Source organism: Hyperolius riggenbachi, chromosome 8 (genome assembly GCF_040937935.1).
Source record: "Hyperolius riggenbachi isolate aHypRig1 chromosome 8, aHypRig1.pri, whole genome shotgun sequence".
In the NCBI taxonomy this organism is placed as follows: Eukaryota; Metazoa; Chordata; class Amphibia; order Anura; family Hyperoliidae; genus Hyperolius; species Hyperolius riggenbachi.
The window spans coordinates 40402734-40419528 of NC_090653.1; the positions used below are offsets into that span (position 1 = coordinate 40402734).

At 45.4% G+C, this 16795-nt stretch overlaps 1 protein-coding gene across 2 annotated transcripts in view; it reads right to left on the bottom strand.

The window, feature by feature from the left end:
- Nucleotides 1-4127: 4127 nt before the first annotated feature.
- The window catches only part of LOC137528097 (uncharacterized), a 172699-nt gene continuing 160031 nt past the window's right edge, over nt 4128-16795 (bottom strand). The window contains exons 15-16 of one of the 2 annotated variants that reach the window (XM_068249372.1): nt 13239-13274; nt 4128-4608 (exon numbers count right to left, since the gene is read on the bottom strand). In XM_068249372.1, coding sequence (XP_068105473.1) covers nt 4487-4608; nt 13239-13274 — 158 coding nt within the window. In that variant the 3' untranslated portion in view covers nt 4128-4486. The remainder of the gene's footprint in view (nt 4609-13238; nt 13275-16795) is intronic. The other variant, XM_068249373.1, reaches the window with a different exon arrangement.

The window sequence follows — 16795 nt, forward strand, 5'->3', positions numbered from 1 at the left end:
TTCATTTGATTTCAGTTTAAAAATCGTGGCTGCCATCTTGGCTATGTTATAACTTCTGGGTCACCTCTGTCTTCTCTGTTAGAGAAGTGCATCACTGAATGAAGCAGGAAGAGGAAGTGACACGCATGGCCATTGCAAGAGGCTCCTCCAGAGGGGTCATAGCACGACTTTGTTGGAAGTCATCTGGCTTAAAGGCATGCCCATGAGAGGTGCTCGGAGTCCCTTCAATATCTGTCTATGGTGCTGCCTATGGTAGGATCTCTATCTCATTGGGTCTTTTTGTGCATCCTGGTAGCAAATGATTTTCTCAGCTTGGCTAAAAAAAAAAAAAAGACATGGCAAATCACTGGGCCTTTCTCATTGAAAATGTCTGTAATCAAGAAGGCCCCGATTTTATCACAGGATCAAACTTACGATTCTCACTCACTCATCCCAACTAGGAATGCTACATATGAATGTCGTATGTGTTTTTACTACATAGGATTTGATATTCGTGCACTGATCCTGGTGGTGGTTAATGATTAATTTTATATAAGACCAAATTATTTATTGGGAGAGAGCAACTTTTATATCTTATTTCTTGACCATATATGGTTGTGCGTGAAAGTTGCTCCCCTGAGGACAATCAGGATACAGATTTGAAGCTCAGCTAGAACCATGAGGGCAACCAGCAGGTGCATGCTAGCATGTGCGCTGAGCTCATTCCCACAGGCAGCATTCAGGGGACTAACCAAAATATCCCACCATGGTGTCAGATCTTCTCCCCTCCCCCTTCAGCAGAGGTCAGCAGAAGGAAGTGATGCTAATAAGTATCTTTTACCACTCTTGGTTTCTGGCTGCGATGATTTTCTCTTTACCATGGTTCATACTGAAACCTCCTCTACTTGCACATACCGGGCCCTGGCTTGAAGACTTCATAAAGTCTGAACCTGGTACATCCAATAAAGATGGTGACATCAGTACAGGCCAGGGGATCACTGCACTCACCGCAGGAATGGGGAGAAGTAATTTTCATCTGCATTGCTTCCTGCTGCCAATCTCTGCAAGAAGGGCAAGGGGTGGAAGGTGACCACTAGATTACCAGGAAGAGCTGTACAAAGGAAGGTAGACTACTAGACTACCAGGGAATACCTTGGGAGGCAATTGCAAGTATTATATGACTCATAAAGGACAACTAATGATAAAAACAGCTTATTTTGTATATTGAGAATATTAGGGCACTCATTACTGTTAGTGCTAGGAGCACTTTATATTTTCAAAAAGCTCTCTCTGCTGTAAAATCAGCTTTTTTTCACACATTTTTACTGTGGAAAAGGAATAAAGCAAGGCCTGTACTCAGTGGCGGCGCCAGGGGGGTGCTTGGGGGTGCTCAAGCACCCCCTAAATTTGTTCAAGCACCCCCAAAGCACCCCCTGGCGTGAACTGACTTCAGGCGTCTAAGAGACGCCGATTCAGTTCACAGCGGCAGCCCGAAGCAGCAGAGCAGGGCTACGGTAAGATTGCCGCCCGAAGCTCTGCAGACTTGCAGTCTGCAGTGCAGGGCTTCAGGTGGCCATTTTCCCGTAGCCCTGCTCGCCGGGTAATGCAGGCTGCAGGAAGGAAGAGGATCGTGGGAGCTGAGCTGGGCGGTGCCACAAGGAGGTCGGGAGAGGAGGAGGTCGGAACAGGAGGTCTTCTGACTAGGTGAGTAAATGGGTTTTTCTTTTCTTTTTCAGGTGGTGCTGCTGATTGTGGTCAGAACTGCTGAGAATTGTGCATATTGGGGTCAGATCTGCTGAGCATTGTGCATATTGGGGTCAGATCTGCTGAGCATTGTGCATATTGGGGTCAGATCTGCTGAGCATTGTGCATATTGGGGTCAGAACTGCTGAGCATTCTGCATATTGGGGTCAGAACTGCTGAGCATTGTGCATATTGGGGTCAGATCTGCTGAGCATTGTGCATATTGGGGTCAGATCTGCTGAGCATTGTGCATATTGGGGTCAGATCTGCTGAGGATTGTGCATATTGGGGTCATATCTGATGAGGATTGTGCATATTGGGGTCATATCTGATAACGATTGTGCATATTGGGGTCATATCTGATAACGGTTGTGCATATTGGGGTCATATCTGATAACGGTTGTGCATATTGGGGTCATATCTGATAACGATTGTTCATATTGGGGTCATATCTGATAACGGTTGTGCATATTGGGGTTATTGAACGTGTTTTTTGTTCAAATCTGCTCACATTACGTGTATTTTCTTGAGAAAACCTGCACAATTATGTGAATTTTCTGGGGAAAGGGTCACCAAAACTTGGGCCCTCTGTCTTTGAGTTGCACTTTTAAAGGGAACCCGAGGTGAGAATAATATTGAGGCTGCCATATTTATCTCCTTTTAAGCAATACCAGCTGCCTGGCTGCCGTGTTGGTCCTCTGCCTCTAATTCTTTCAACCATAGACCCTGAACAAGCATGCAGCAGGTCAGGGGTTTCTGACAATATTGTCAGAACTGACAAGATTAGCTGCATGCTTGTTTCTGGTGTAATTCAGTTCACTACTGCAGCCAAATAGATCAGCAGGGCTGCCAGGCAACTAGAATTGTTTAAAAGGAAATAAATATGGCAGCCACCATATCACTCTCACCCTGGGTTCACTTTAAATTACAGTTAGCCCCGCCCTCATCCGGTCATGACCACGCCCATCTTTTCGCCACGGCGCGCTTAGCGCGCCGCAGGTTGTAGCTACACCCAAGCGCGCCGCAGGTCGTCAGCTCCCCCGGAAATTGGTCCAGCACCTGCATAGCACCCCTAAAAAAATTCCTGGAGCCGCCACTGCCTGTACTACATGAGGGGAGCGAATTAGGGAGGGTCCACCATGATAGGAATGGCTTGCTTTAGAAGCATGGCCAGGAAGGAAAGGGTCAGTAGGAAGTGGGGATACATTTTTCCCAGGCTGGAAGTTGATTGACAGGAGTGGGAGGCCAGGGATATAGGGAGGAAGGGGAGGGGTCTTAACAGTCAGGAGTGAAGAGCTGGAAGTTGAAGCCCCTTCCACCCACCCCATTTTATTTGCAGGTTTATTGGTTGAGTGTTTTATGGTCTTTATCATTGCAGCCAGGTGAGTAAGGTCTCCGGAGGTTGGTCGGTGAATTTACTGGTGAGGTCTTCGCCTTGGTGTGGACACCTCGATTAAGGGTTGGGTTCTCCAAGATGGTGTCCTCGTTTGGGAGCTGGTATAACCATGCTGCTTGCGAATATTGGTTTAAGCCTCTATATCCCTTACCTCTGTGTTATTTTCTTGGTTTACAATTACGGTGTACAAAGAATTTTATAAGATTTATATTTTATTAGTAAAGTGGGCTGCTATGGCCTAAAATGTCAGGAAATGACTGGACGATCTTACAGCAGAGAGAGAGAGAGAGAGAGAGCTGTGTAAAGAAATAAATTGCTCCTAGTACTGTTGGTAATGTGTACCCTAACATACAATATTAAAAAAAAGTTGTTTTTTATTTGTTTTTATCGATAGTTGTCCTTTAAGGGTGATTGATCATTAGGCTATCAGAGAAAGCCATTAGGGTGGAGGAATGTCATTAGACTATCAATCAAAGCTTCAAATTGTTTGCAGACTACCAGGGACAGCTATAAGGGGGGGAGACAGGACCACCAGACTACAAAGAAAAGCTATAAGGGAGTTAGAGGCTCTACTAGACTACCAAGATAAGCTATAAAAGGAAAGAGGGTAACCACTTGGTCAGGGCTTCCCAACCCTGTCCTCAAGGCCCACCAACAGTGCATGTTTTGCAGAAAAACATTCAAAGGTGAGATAATTAGTGTCTCAGCAGAGCAGATAAGCTACCTCTGTGGATTTCCACAAAACATGCACTGTTGGTGTTACTTGAGGACAGGGCTGGGAAGCCCTGCACTAGGCTACCAGGGAGAGCTATAAATCAGAGGGAGGAACCATTAGATCACCAAGGCAACCTACAAGAAAGACACTTCCTAAAACCCCACTCACTTTTGAGACCATACCAGCTGCATATTAAAACACATTATGCTTGCTCTAAACCTTTTACACTCTTTTTTACCTTTAGTCATGTTTTATTATCATTCCTGTACTAGGAGAAAAAAAGTACACAATGCATAAAAGAATTCCTTTATTTCGAAAATCAAATACTGACACCATACACTGTAGTAGTCACACAATTGAAGTTTTATAATAAATGGTATAAATAGCCAAATGTGATTTTATCTATTAAGCCAATTTTACGATGAAGCCAACACTTATCTGTATGTTTTTGGGATGTGGAAGAAAACCAGAGTGCCTGGAGGAAACCTACGCAGCCACAGGGAGAACATACAAACTCCGTGCAGATAGTGCCTTGACATGCACTCAGTTTCTGCCTTGAGCTTTTATGTTACATCACTTCAGATGTGGCTACTGATTACGAGGAATTCAAGAAAATATTTTTTTTAAAATAAAACTATACTACGTAAGAAAGGTTAGACTAGCTGGAGGGGGAGGGGTGAATTAGTTGAGAGGGGTTGGTTTTCTATGGCCTGAGCTTCCATCTCATCCATGGTATCTTCATCATCACCTGGGGCAGCTGTGTAAATTACTGACTCTGTAAAGACATAACAAATTAAGAAACCAATGTTATCAGAGTCAGAATCAGAATCATTTTATTTCACCAAATACAGCAAGAGCTGTAAACGTAATTATTTGTGGTACACATGGCATAGACAGAGTATGAGACAGATGACAACACATACAATAGAACAATAGAAATGCAGTAATCAGTTCGTATTGGCTATTTCACTGCTGTGCAAGTACAGTCCAGTGACTAGTAGAAAGGTGCAGTTTAAGGGCCCGAGTCAATTTGGGTATCAGTCAAGGCAGGCAGCGGCGGGCACCGGCTGGCCGACCCGGCTGTAGCACGCTGGTGTGCCTTAGGAGATTGGAGTTCAGTAGCCAAACAGCTTGGGGGAAGAAGGTGTTCTTCCGCCTGGTAGTTTTGGATGGTATATACCTTGAAGGATACCTGAGTCGGTGGTGGTGGTGGGTGGGGTGGGGTGGAGTGGAGTTTCACTGACACGGGGCTTCTTTCAGCCACCCCACCATATATCAGGTCCTTCAGAGTCCTCCCAATCCCCTCCAGTGTGCTGCCGTCCTTTTGAAAATATATCTGCTAGTCAGAGGAGTTGCAGGCTACTGTGCATGCTTTGGCTGCACCCTTCCTTGATTGTGCTCCCAGGGCGTAAGCATTCTAAGCATGCGCAGAATGCTTTCAGCCACTGAAGCATGATTGAGAAGATCCATGGCCTTGGCCACCCACGCGCAGTCAGCAAGCTTTCAGAGGGGGACAACATCATACTGGTAGGGATCTAGAGGAGTCCACGGCATAGACTTCATGAGGACTGTAAGAAGCCCTAGGTAAGTAAAATTTCACTTTTCCCCCAGCCTCGGATTTTCTTTAAATGTGTTTGCTGTTTACATTTTAAAATTTCTTCATTTGCTTACTTCTACCTTTTCCTGATTCTTCACTGGCCCCGCTCATTGCTCAAACATCACTCACTCTAATGCTGGGCATACACGGATCGACTCCTGCCGCGTCCCCGCTCGTCCGCATGTGCACCCGAATTGATTCCCGCTCGTCCCCACCGGCGCTTCTTATCTTCCGCTCGATTCGCCGCCATTGTCCGCCCGTGGGGATCGAGCGCGGAATCGATCCCCGCGGTGATGGGACACGTCGGATATTATCAATCGAGCCATCAGGGGGCTTCGAGCCATGTATGCCCAGCATAACAGACCTCTTCCTCACTCATTGCTCAATCACTCACGTTCTTGGAGCCCTCTTCCTCACTCATTGTCCAAACCTCTCTCACACTCTTACAGCCCCGTCCTTACTCATTGCAGAAACATCACTTGCACTCTTACAGCCCTCTTCCTTACATTTCTAGCCCTCTCCATTAAAGGAATGTAGTTTCCATTCCTACAGCTTTAATTAACCCCTTGCCACCCATGCAGGCTAGTATTGACAGGATGACTGAGACAACCTGCATGGGGCTTCGCCATACCAGCCCACATATACAGGATGGGCCATTTATATGGATACACCTTATGTATGGATACACCCCATATACCACACCATACCATCCAACAGTCTTGGAGGGATCTATACAATGTGGGTTAGTGTCAGACCAATAGCGGTGGTTTTGTTTGTTAACTTCACCATTCACATAAAATGGTGTATCCATATAAATGGCCATATTAAGGTGTATCCATATAAATGGCCCACCCTGTAGTACATGATATGGGAGACTATGTAAAAGATGGGCAACAAAGCCACCCCTTTTCCTTCAGATTCCTTCTATATATCATGGACAAAGGGCTTTTCCCCACCTGCGGTGCCCAGGAGGAGGTGGGGGTGCATATGTCCTGGGGGGACTTATATTGGAATCTGGGTGTACCCTTTAATAAGGGGGCAGGACACAGATGTCCTGCCCCCTCCAGGTCAAAAGGTAGAGATGGTTACTCTTAACCCAATACCTTTTTAATCATATAAAATAAAACTTTATTAGAGAAAAAATACGTATGTATTCTTCTGTTTAACATTTATCACTACTTTTTTTCTCTTTTCAATCTAGATAGTAGTAATCCAGACAGCGGCATTTGGAGCTGGGCAGGTTGCCCAAAGCTGCTAGAGTCTACTTGGCAGTCAGTCCAGTCTCTCCCGTTCAGCTGCCGGCCAGAGCGAGCGGGATAGAGCGACTCCATACTACCTACAGCCAATCCTATGAAGGACTGTGAGTATTGTCTCCGTCCCATTTTACCACACGTATCTACCTGCACTATTAACCATCAAGCTTTATGAGCCAAGCAAGTCTGTCACTGGATTTAACCTACAGAAGGTACACTATCAGGACTATCCATCACATGACCTAAACCTGAGTGACTTTGGAATCATTCAGGCATTACCAATTAAGATACTGGAAAGGAAACTGTTTAAAGAGACTCCGTAACAAAAATTGCATCCTGTTTTTTATCATCCTACAAGTTCCAAAAGCTATTCTAATGTGTTCTGGCTCACTGCAGCACGTTCTACTATCACCATCTCTGTAATAAATCAACTTATCTCTCTCTTGTCAGACTTGTCAGGCTGTGTCTGGAAGGCTGCCAAGTTTTTCAGTGTTGTGGATCTGTGATGCATCTCCCCCCTCCAGGCCCCTCTATGCACACTGCCTGTGTATTATTTAGATTAGGGCAGCTTCTCTCTTCTCTCTTATATTTACAAGCTGGATAAATCCTCCTCTGAGCTGGCTGGGCTTTCACATACTGAGGAATTACATACAGGCAGAGCTGTCTGCACTCTGCAGGAAGAAACAGCCTGACACTTCAGTGGAAGATAGCTGCAGGGGGAAAGAAACACACAAATGATCTCTTGAGATTCAAAAGGAAGGCTGTATACAGCCTGCTTGTGTATGGATGTATTTTCTATGTGTGGACATGCTGTACATCAACCTACTTCCTGTTTTGGTGGCCATTTTGTTTGTTTATAAACAAACTTTTTAAAACTGTTTTTAACCACTTTTAATGCGGCGAGGAGCGGCGAAATTGTGACAGAGGGTAATAGGAGATGTCCCCTAACACACTGGTATGTTTACTTTTGTGCGATTTTAACAATACAGATTCTCTTTAAGCTTTATTAAGCAGCACATCAAAGCATCACTATTAATTTTTATTGCATTTTATAATTCTGGAATTTTTATAATTATTGTCCGTTTTTCACTACTGCAGTAGGAGGGTTTTTATGTGTTTCTGTGAAAAAATTGGTGACTTTAAAGCACATTGTAGTGTTAGAATCACTAATTCCATTGTGGTTATTTTCTATTTTTAATAAAATATCAGATTTTAAGGATCTTTTTAGCACTGTCTGGATTACTACTATCTATTTTGTCTAACCATTTGGGTGTTTGGGAAACCCACAACCCAGACTCAGCTGCATATTTTAGTGGGCGCAACACTGTTGATTTTTATCTTTTCAATCTAGATTTAAGGGTCCTTTCCTGACGCTGTTCGTTCCCAGCCGCTACTCTGGTCTGTCTGCTGCACAACAGGACACATGCTGCTCCTTCTTTTGACGGTTCTTTGCTACATTGTTAAGAAAGTTCCTGTCCTTTAAACCGACCAATGAAAATCCTCCTCAAGGAGAACTTTAATTGTTAAAAACTGAAGACCAATGGGAAGGCCCGGTGGGAGGCTTATGTGTGCCACTTTCTCCTGGCTGGCAGCAGACAAGTGACAGTTGGCCCCATGGCTAGCAGCGGGGGACAATTTTTTATTTATCTATTTAAAATACTTAGAAAAGGATACTCTCAGATGCCTAAATAAGCTGGCGGGACAAGGGCAATAGGAGTGGTGATTTATACATTTGCACAGGGGAAAAGAACTCGCTGGGCGATTATATCACCCAAGCAAGTTCTTTACCACCTGGTGGTGGTGGTGGGGGGGGGGGGGGTTGTTTTGTATAACTTGTGAATTGCATAGGGTCCATAGTGTGATAGTAACCTTTGACAGCAGATTTACAGCAATTATAAAGCAAGTTACTGGTGAAATGCATTACTGTTTGGATCAGTTATTGTATTGCCAGACAGTACAGGCCCCCTACGTTGCTAGACCCAATAGCTAAGCTATCACACTGTTTGTTGTGCATTTTGTTACATCCTTCGTAATGGGCACTTCAAGCTTATATTCGCTGAAACCCCCAAACATGCATCACAATCTAGCACATATTACAACCTTCTCGTGTAGCAATTTTACATTGTTTCACTTAAAGGGGCACTATAGTGAATCAGTGTTTATATAAGTGGAAGATCAAATTAAGCAATTATGTGAGAGAAGAAGCTACAACAAAGAATAGATTTAAAAAAAAAAAAAAAAACTAGCTGAGCTGAACTTCACTCACATAATCTTTTGGCCTCCCAGTTAAAGTGACGTGCAAGCAGCTCAGCCCATTATGTTATGGTGAACATCTGTTGTAACTGTTTATTTTTCTAAGCTCTGTCCACTTTTCACGTGTGCACTATAGCTACCTCCACCGCTATGGACAGTAATGAATCTAGCTAGACTGCTCTTACTAGCTGCGTAGCGTGTCAAGACTCTGGCACTCTGACTGGTTAAAAAAGACCCTGTCATTGTGTCGGGGTTCATGCTGCTAAAAAATAGCAGTCTAGCTAGATTTATTACTGTCCATAGCAGTGGAGGAAGCTATAGTGCATTTATGAAGGGAGGACAGATCTTAGAAAAATAAACAGTTACAACAGATGTTCCCCATAACATGGGCTGATTGGCAGCGGATTTACCACACACAAGCCTATAGGCACAGATGTCCTGGCACCCTAGATTTCACCCTCCATGAACCTACAAACCCCCACCAAACTGCACTACAAGTGAGCTGGCTGTCCCAGCTATCTCCTCCCCCTTACTTCCCTTGTCTGCCATAGGTAGCTAGAGGTGCCCCTTAGTATTAGGTAGCTAGAAGAACCTCAGTATTTAGTAGCTAGAGGTGCCCCCGGCTGAAGGGAGATCTGGACAGTGGAATGCCAAGAGCTGGGTGAGTGACCTCTCATTTACACACTCATCAGGACTCTGCATAGGGAAGGAGGGAGAGAGCCTCCTTTTCATCATATCCATCAAATCTATCTCCACACCCCCGATCTCTCCCCCTCCACCATGGACAAGGTCTCCTTCTGCCTCTCAACCATCTCCTCCTGGATGTCAGCTAGGTTCCTGAAGCTTAACCCGCACAAAACTGAGCTCATAATTTTCCTGCCCCACTCTGCACTATCCCTCCCAGATATTCACATCACTATCAACAGCACTACCATCTGTCCTACCTCGCAGGCCCCCGCTGCCTGGGCGTCACCCTAGACTTTGACCTCTCCTTCAGCTCACACAACCTGCAACTTCCACCTTTGCAACATCTCCAAAATCGGCCCCTTTCTGACCCTGGACACTACCAAGCTTCTCATCCATGCCCTCATCATCTCCCGCCTTGAATACTGCAATGCCCTACTATCTGGCCTCTCCTTAAAATGCATTGCACCCCTTCAATCAGTCATGAATGCAGCAGCTAGACTCATTCATCTTTCCTACCTCTCTGCTTCCACTTCTCCCCTCTGCAAAGCCCTACACATCTGCTTAAGGATCAGTTTTAAGGTTCTGTGCCTTACCTACAAATCTGTGCACCAGAACTGCCCAACCTACATTTCTGAGCTTGTCAACAGATATATATACCTTCCATGAGAAAATGTATGCGTGCTCAAACACCAAGTTTAACCGTAGCAAGTCTGGCTTTGCAAATCTGGCCTAATTGGCTATTCATGAGACAATGCTCATGCAAATATGCATTTGCTTTGGCATGCCAAACTATGCAGGGTCAAAAAACCAATACCGCAAAGTGGACGCCTTGCGGGAATTAGTTCATGCTACATTAGCACTATCCAGGTTCTAATGTAGCATGAACTAATTCCCGCAGGGCAACCGCTTTGTGGTATTGGTTTTTGACCCTGCATAGTTTGGCATGCGAAATCAAATGCATATTTGCATGAGCTATGCCTCATGATAAGCCAATTAGGCCAGATTTGCAAAGCCAGATTTCTTAGGGTTAAACTTGGTGTTTGAGCACGCATACATTTTCTTGTTCCAAGCAGATATATATACCTGCCCGCCCCCTCCGCTCCTCCAACAATCTCCGCCTGACACCCCCCCCCCCCAAATCATTTCTCAATCCCATGCACGCTTATAAGACTTCTCTAGAGCAGCCCCCACCCTATGGAACTCCCTTCCACCCTCCCTCAGACTTGCTCTTTCTTTCAACACCTTCAAACAAGCCCTCAAAACACATTTCTTTAAAATGGCCTACCCCACATCTACCACACTCTAACTCGCTCAGTCCACCACCTTTTCCACAGTCCTACCTTATGTGTCCCTCCCCCACACTTTAGATTGTAAGCCTTTGGCAGGGCCTCCCCCCTCCCTTAGTGTGTCCTTCTTAATTTTGCTACCCCAGCAATGACAGCCTTCTCATGGACTAACTCGGACTTGTTTTGCCCGGTCTCTGTAAAACGCATTTTATACCCTGATTGCATGTACAACCTTGTGCTATGTTGTATAACCATTTGCTACCTCTCTGTCTGTCACCCCTTGTTACAATGTATGTATCCCTATTTATTGTCCAGTGCTGCGTAATATGTTGGCACTTTATAAATACAATTAATAATAATAATCAGGTGCCTACAGTGCCTTATGGTAAATCCAGCCCTGCTGACCGGCTTGTACATTGTTTGTAACAAATGTGACGGGATGCCAAAAGATTCATGTGAGTAAAGTAACAATTCTGTTTATTTTTTTTTATATACATATTCTTTTTTATGGGTATATCTGTCACATGCTTGTTTCATTTGATCTAGCCCTTAAATAAACACTGATTCGCCACAGTGCCCCTTTAAGCCACTTTTAAGCTCTTAGGGCTCTTTCACACCAGAGCCCTTTTTCAGCGTTTTAACGCAAAGTCTATACTTTGCGTTAACCAAGGTGTCACAGGAGCCCTACTGGCTGACCGCACTTAGCCTTCTAAACGGTGCCAGCGCACAGATCGTGCGAACTCTGGTCGCAGTCAATGCGCAGGAACCGTTAAGAATTGGCCGCAGACAACTCAGAAGGGAGCCTGTGAGACACGGGTGATTACAGCGTACACACGATTCCAGGGGATTTGCCACCACCACTGGTATGGGCCAGTGGACCCGATTTACTGACTGACTGGTCCTGCGAATAAAATGGTTAAACACACGATATTCTGTCTAGCCAACAACAAACAAACAGTAGCGTATCTTCAGAGACCCGGGATCAGTTCTGTGTGTGCTGATAAGCAGGATAGCGGAACAGTGAATGACTTGGAGGAAGTCTTTATTCACAGCAATATAAATAATTAATATATACAGACAATTATTAAAATCAACAATTATTGAAACAGTAATAGCCAGAATGAAAAATAAAAGAAGGGAGAAAAATACTTAGTTCCTGGAAAGATGTCCTTTTTGTGGGAAAAATCAGAGTTCTGGTTTCCAATCAAGTTCAAGCAAAACGGTTTCAAGTTCTTAGAGTTCTTTGTTCAGATGGGTCAGCAAAATGGCCACCAGCCCTATGTCCTCTGGCTGGCAGCAGCTTGTCATGAAGATGGTAAAGGGAGGAATGATGCCCTCCTGCTGGCCAGGTGCTTTTGATGAAGCTGGTTTGGGGGTGTGGCAATGCCGGCCCATCTGAGTCACCCACCAATGACAGTTCATTCCCTCTGAGAGATTTTAGGGCTAAACTTATGAAATGCTGTAACTCCTGAACCATACACGTTATATTTAGGGGGGTAACAGCTTCAGACTTGTTGGAAAATACAGATAAATATGACATCAGACACGGCTAAGCCAGCGGGTCAGGCTCCTGAGAAGATTCATATCTCGATAACCGGACGGTCTATCCCAAGGAATTTCATATCAGCACGATGGCCAGATTTTACCGGACAAGACGATATGAATTTTATAGCTGTGCGACATACGGTTTTCGTATGCCGACAGGAAATCATATCACCCATGCTTTCCTTATGGCCCATGCTCGGTGCCGGATCGGCTGGCTTTCTATGGCCCCCCTGTGGAGCCAGTTTCCTGGTCCTTTTCATGGGGACATCTGCTGTAGGGGGAATGAGCTGGGCCCGGCAGGGAGTCCAGCCACGTGCGACATTCCGGAGGGGTGAGGGGACTGCTCTGGCTCACAGGGGAACATATCTTTGGATTTAAAATAACACAAAATGTCATTTTCGGATCGCTTGCACGACTGCTCAGATCCGACAGGGAGCGATCAGGAAAGCGACTGTGAATTCTCTAGATTCACCTGCGTTTCTCACGGCTATTCCGTGACACAAGGTAAAAGGAAAGTCCATAGACTTTCATTTTACCTTTCACATCCGACGCTGGAGTATCGGTGTTTCGAGAATCGGCGTTTCCCCTTCGGGTTAATTAACTACTACCGCTGCTACTCAGCGTCGCACTGCAGATTCCCGACGACACACCGCAACGCGTGCAGGAGCCGTTCTCCTACACGCTTTTAATGTGTAACCGGCCTTATAAAGTGCGAGAGAGCCTATCACAATGATGGGATGACAACTATATTGCAAAATTTGACCAGCAAATAAATGCTACTTACTCTGCGTTTGTTGAGTCCTTTTCTTACATTTGTTCTCTAAAAAAAGAGTAAAAAATGTAATTACTGCCAAATAGTAGATGTTGGCCTCAGCTCACTAAGGGCAGTTCGGTAAACTAATTTAGGTCTGTAAATTACTGCATTCGGTATTTTACACTTTTTTTTCCTAATTCACTAAGATTCCTTGCATGTGGTAGAAGTTTGGTAATGTACAGAAAAAAGCATGATTTTTCATCCACTAAGCCCTGCTCAGCAGTCTCACCAGCTGCAGAGCAGGTCAGGCAGCCAGGCCTGGGCTCACGAGTAGTCACGAGTGGCTAAGCACTTGAATACGTGATTTAAATGAGGCTTAATTGCCTCAGCTGTGCTCTTCAAATAGCTTGCACGTGTCCTATTAGACGCGTTGCAAGACTCACTATGCACACTTCCTCCTTCAAGCCGGAAGGAGGAAGTGTGACGGACGGTTGCGTGGCCGCAGCCGCGTCCTTGAACCGCCCGTGCAGAACATGCGATCGCAATCGATTCTCTGCATCGATTGCGATTAAGATAGATAGAATCTAGATTGGTTGTGTAGGAGCATCTGCAGTCAATCTGGGCTCTCTCTTTTCTCAGCAGAGAGATAGCAGTACTTAGGTGCAGGATGTCTTTTGATTTGTTAATTAGCTTGGACAAGGCTTGTGCCCAAGGAGAATGTTTATTTTTAATTACCTCAGGGAGATGTCCCTAGTCACCAGATGGGGACTCTATTCATAGAAAAGCTTCCCTCACAGCAGGAGACCTATTCAAAACCTGCTTTCCCACAGACTTCATGGCACCGATAAGTACAGATATGAATGTATGTGGGTTATGGTTTCTTACCTATTATATGGAGACCGTATATCGCATAGCTATAAAATTCATATAGGTAGTCTTATTCCTTAAAGTCTGCCCAACGCGCTGATATAACAGTCATGGCAATATCTCGTCCAGTTATTGCGGTATGAATCTTCTCAGGAACCTGAGAAGCTACCCAAGTCACGTCTGATATCATATTAATCTGTATTTTCCGACAAGTATGAATCTGTTATCCACCTAAATATGACATGTATCGTTTAAGAGTTACGGCATTTTATATGTTTAAACCTAAAATGTCTCAGAGGAAATGAACTGTCATTGGTGGGTAATTCAGAGGGGGCCGGCATTGCCACGCCCCCAAACCAGCTTCATCAAAAGCACCTGGCCAGCAGGCGGACCTCATTCCTCCATTTTCCACCTTCATGAGAGCTGCTGCCACTTTGAGGAACAAGTGGCGGCCATCTTGTCTGAACTTTGCTCCTGGACTGAAACAAAGCACATTTTCCATGTGCTCAGATTTTCCCAGAAGGACATCTCTCCATGAACTTTAAGTATCCGTGTTTCCTCCCTTTTATTTTCCTACTGTTACCTCATGTCTCAATAATTGTTGATTTTTAATAATTTTCTGTATATATTAATTATTCATATTGCATATTTAATAAACGACGTTCAAACGTCCTTTGTTTATTCAGCTACCCTATTACTCAGCTATACACAGAAACTGAACCCAGACTTCTGGAGAGACACTACTATTGTATTGTTGTTAGCTAGACAGAATAGAGTGTGTTTAACCATTTTATTTGCAGGACTAGAAATAGCTAGTCAGTGGGTGCTTCTGGCCCAGGAAAGCAGAAGTGGTGGCAGTTATACCCTGAACTAGTGTGTAAGTTGTAATTACCGTGCCTCACAGGCTCCCTTCTGGTCGGGCTGCTGCCCAAATTCTGTCGGTTTCTGCCCACTGATCGCGACCACAGCTTGCATGGTCTGTGTGCTGAAACCAATTGGAAGGCAATTTGCGGTCTGGCCACCAGGGGCTCTGTGACAGGAAGTGTGCGGTAGTGAGTCTTGTAACAGACAGGCAGGACGTGTGCAAGCTATTTGGAGCACACGATATACGATGGACTTATGGGTAACTAACCCCTTGTTTCCCCCGCCGCACAGCTGAGGCAATTAAGCCTAATTTAAATCACGTATTTGAGTGCTTAGCCACTCGTGACTACTCGTGATCCCATGCCTTCAGGCAGCAGCTATCAGTCTTCTCTTACACGTCTGTGCATGAGCTGCTCTATTTTCCGTCCAGTACATCCCTGGAATCCCTTTGGATGTGCATCTCTGCTAACTAGAGAGAGCTCTTCTGTGTATCAATATACAAATACTAGCCAACCCGCGTCGTAGCATACGCCGCATCTATCTATCTAATAGAGTACGAGCTTCAACCTTGAAGCAAGAAGAAGTAGGCTTTCCATGAGAAAATGTATGCGTGCTCAAACACCAAGTTTAACTGTAGCAAGTCTGGCTTTGCAAATCCGGCCTAATTGGCTATTTATGAGGCAATGCTCATGCAAATATGCATTTGCTTTCGCATGCCAAACTATGCAGGGTCAAAAAACCAATACTGCAAAGTGCTCTCTCGCTGCCTGGGAACCACACCGGCACCCCGGAGTGGGAGACTGGGTGGCGCAGCTGCTCCCCCCCCCCCCCCAAGCGTGGCCAGCGCTGGGGAGAGCCGTCCGCACCCACCTCCTAATATTAAAAACAGCCACTTACCTTAACGTCCATTGGGTTCTGCTACATGCGCATTAATTTTCTCATGGAAAGCATTTTGTGCAGTTTGTATCCTTTGGAGGCAGGTGGTGGATGGCTTGCTCCGGTGGTGTGAACCCTGGAGTGAGTGCGCCTGTCCTCCAACCCCCCCCCCCCTCTGGAGTGCTGTATGTGAGCCAGCCCTGAGCTCTAAAGCTCGGGGTGACCCATGCTTCTCTCCTTTCTTATGTGGTGCCCCCAAATTAATGCGCATGTAGCAGAACGCAATGGACGTTAAGGTAAGTGCCTGTTTTTAATATTGGGAGGTGGGTGCAGACGGCTCTCCCCGGCGCTGGCCAAACTTGGGGGGGGTCGTCCACGCCACCCAGCCTCCCCCTCCGGGGTGCCGCTGTGGTTTCCAGGCAGTGAGAGAGCCTGGGACCCTGCGGTCCCCCCAGTTGTATAAAAAGGGGGCATTGGGAATCCTCCCCGTTGCGCTCTGGAGGCCTGGAGCACACCAAAAACTGCTAGCAGATCCGCAAAATGCTAGCAGATTTTGAAACGCTTTTTCTTTTTCTGTAGCATTTCACCTAGCATTTTGCGGTTTTGTAAAGCATTTTTGGTGTAGTAGATTTCATATATTGTTACAGTAAAGCTGTTACTGAACAGCTTCTGTAACAAAAACGCCTGCAAAACCGCTCTGAACTGCCGTTTTTCAGAGCGGTTTGCGTTTTTCCTATACTTTGGAATTGAGGCAGAAATGCATCCGAAATCCCAAAAAATGCCTCACCTCGGGAGTATGCGTTTCAGCAAAACGCCTCCCGCTCTGGTGTGCACCAGCCCATTGAAATACATTACCCAAGTGTATCCGCAGCCGCAAGTGGATCGCAAAACGCTGCCGAACCGCTCTGGTGTGCACTAAGCCGGATAGTGCTAATGTAGCATGTAGCAGGGTGACTGCTTTGTGGTATTGGTTTGTGCAT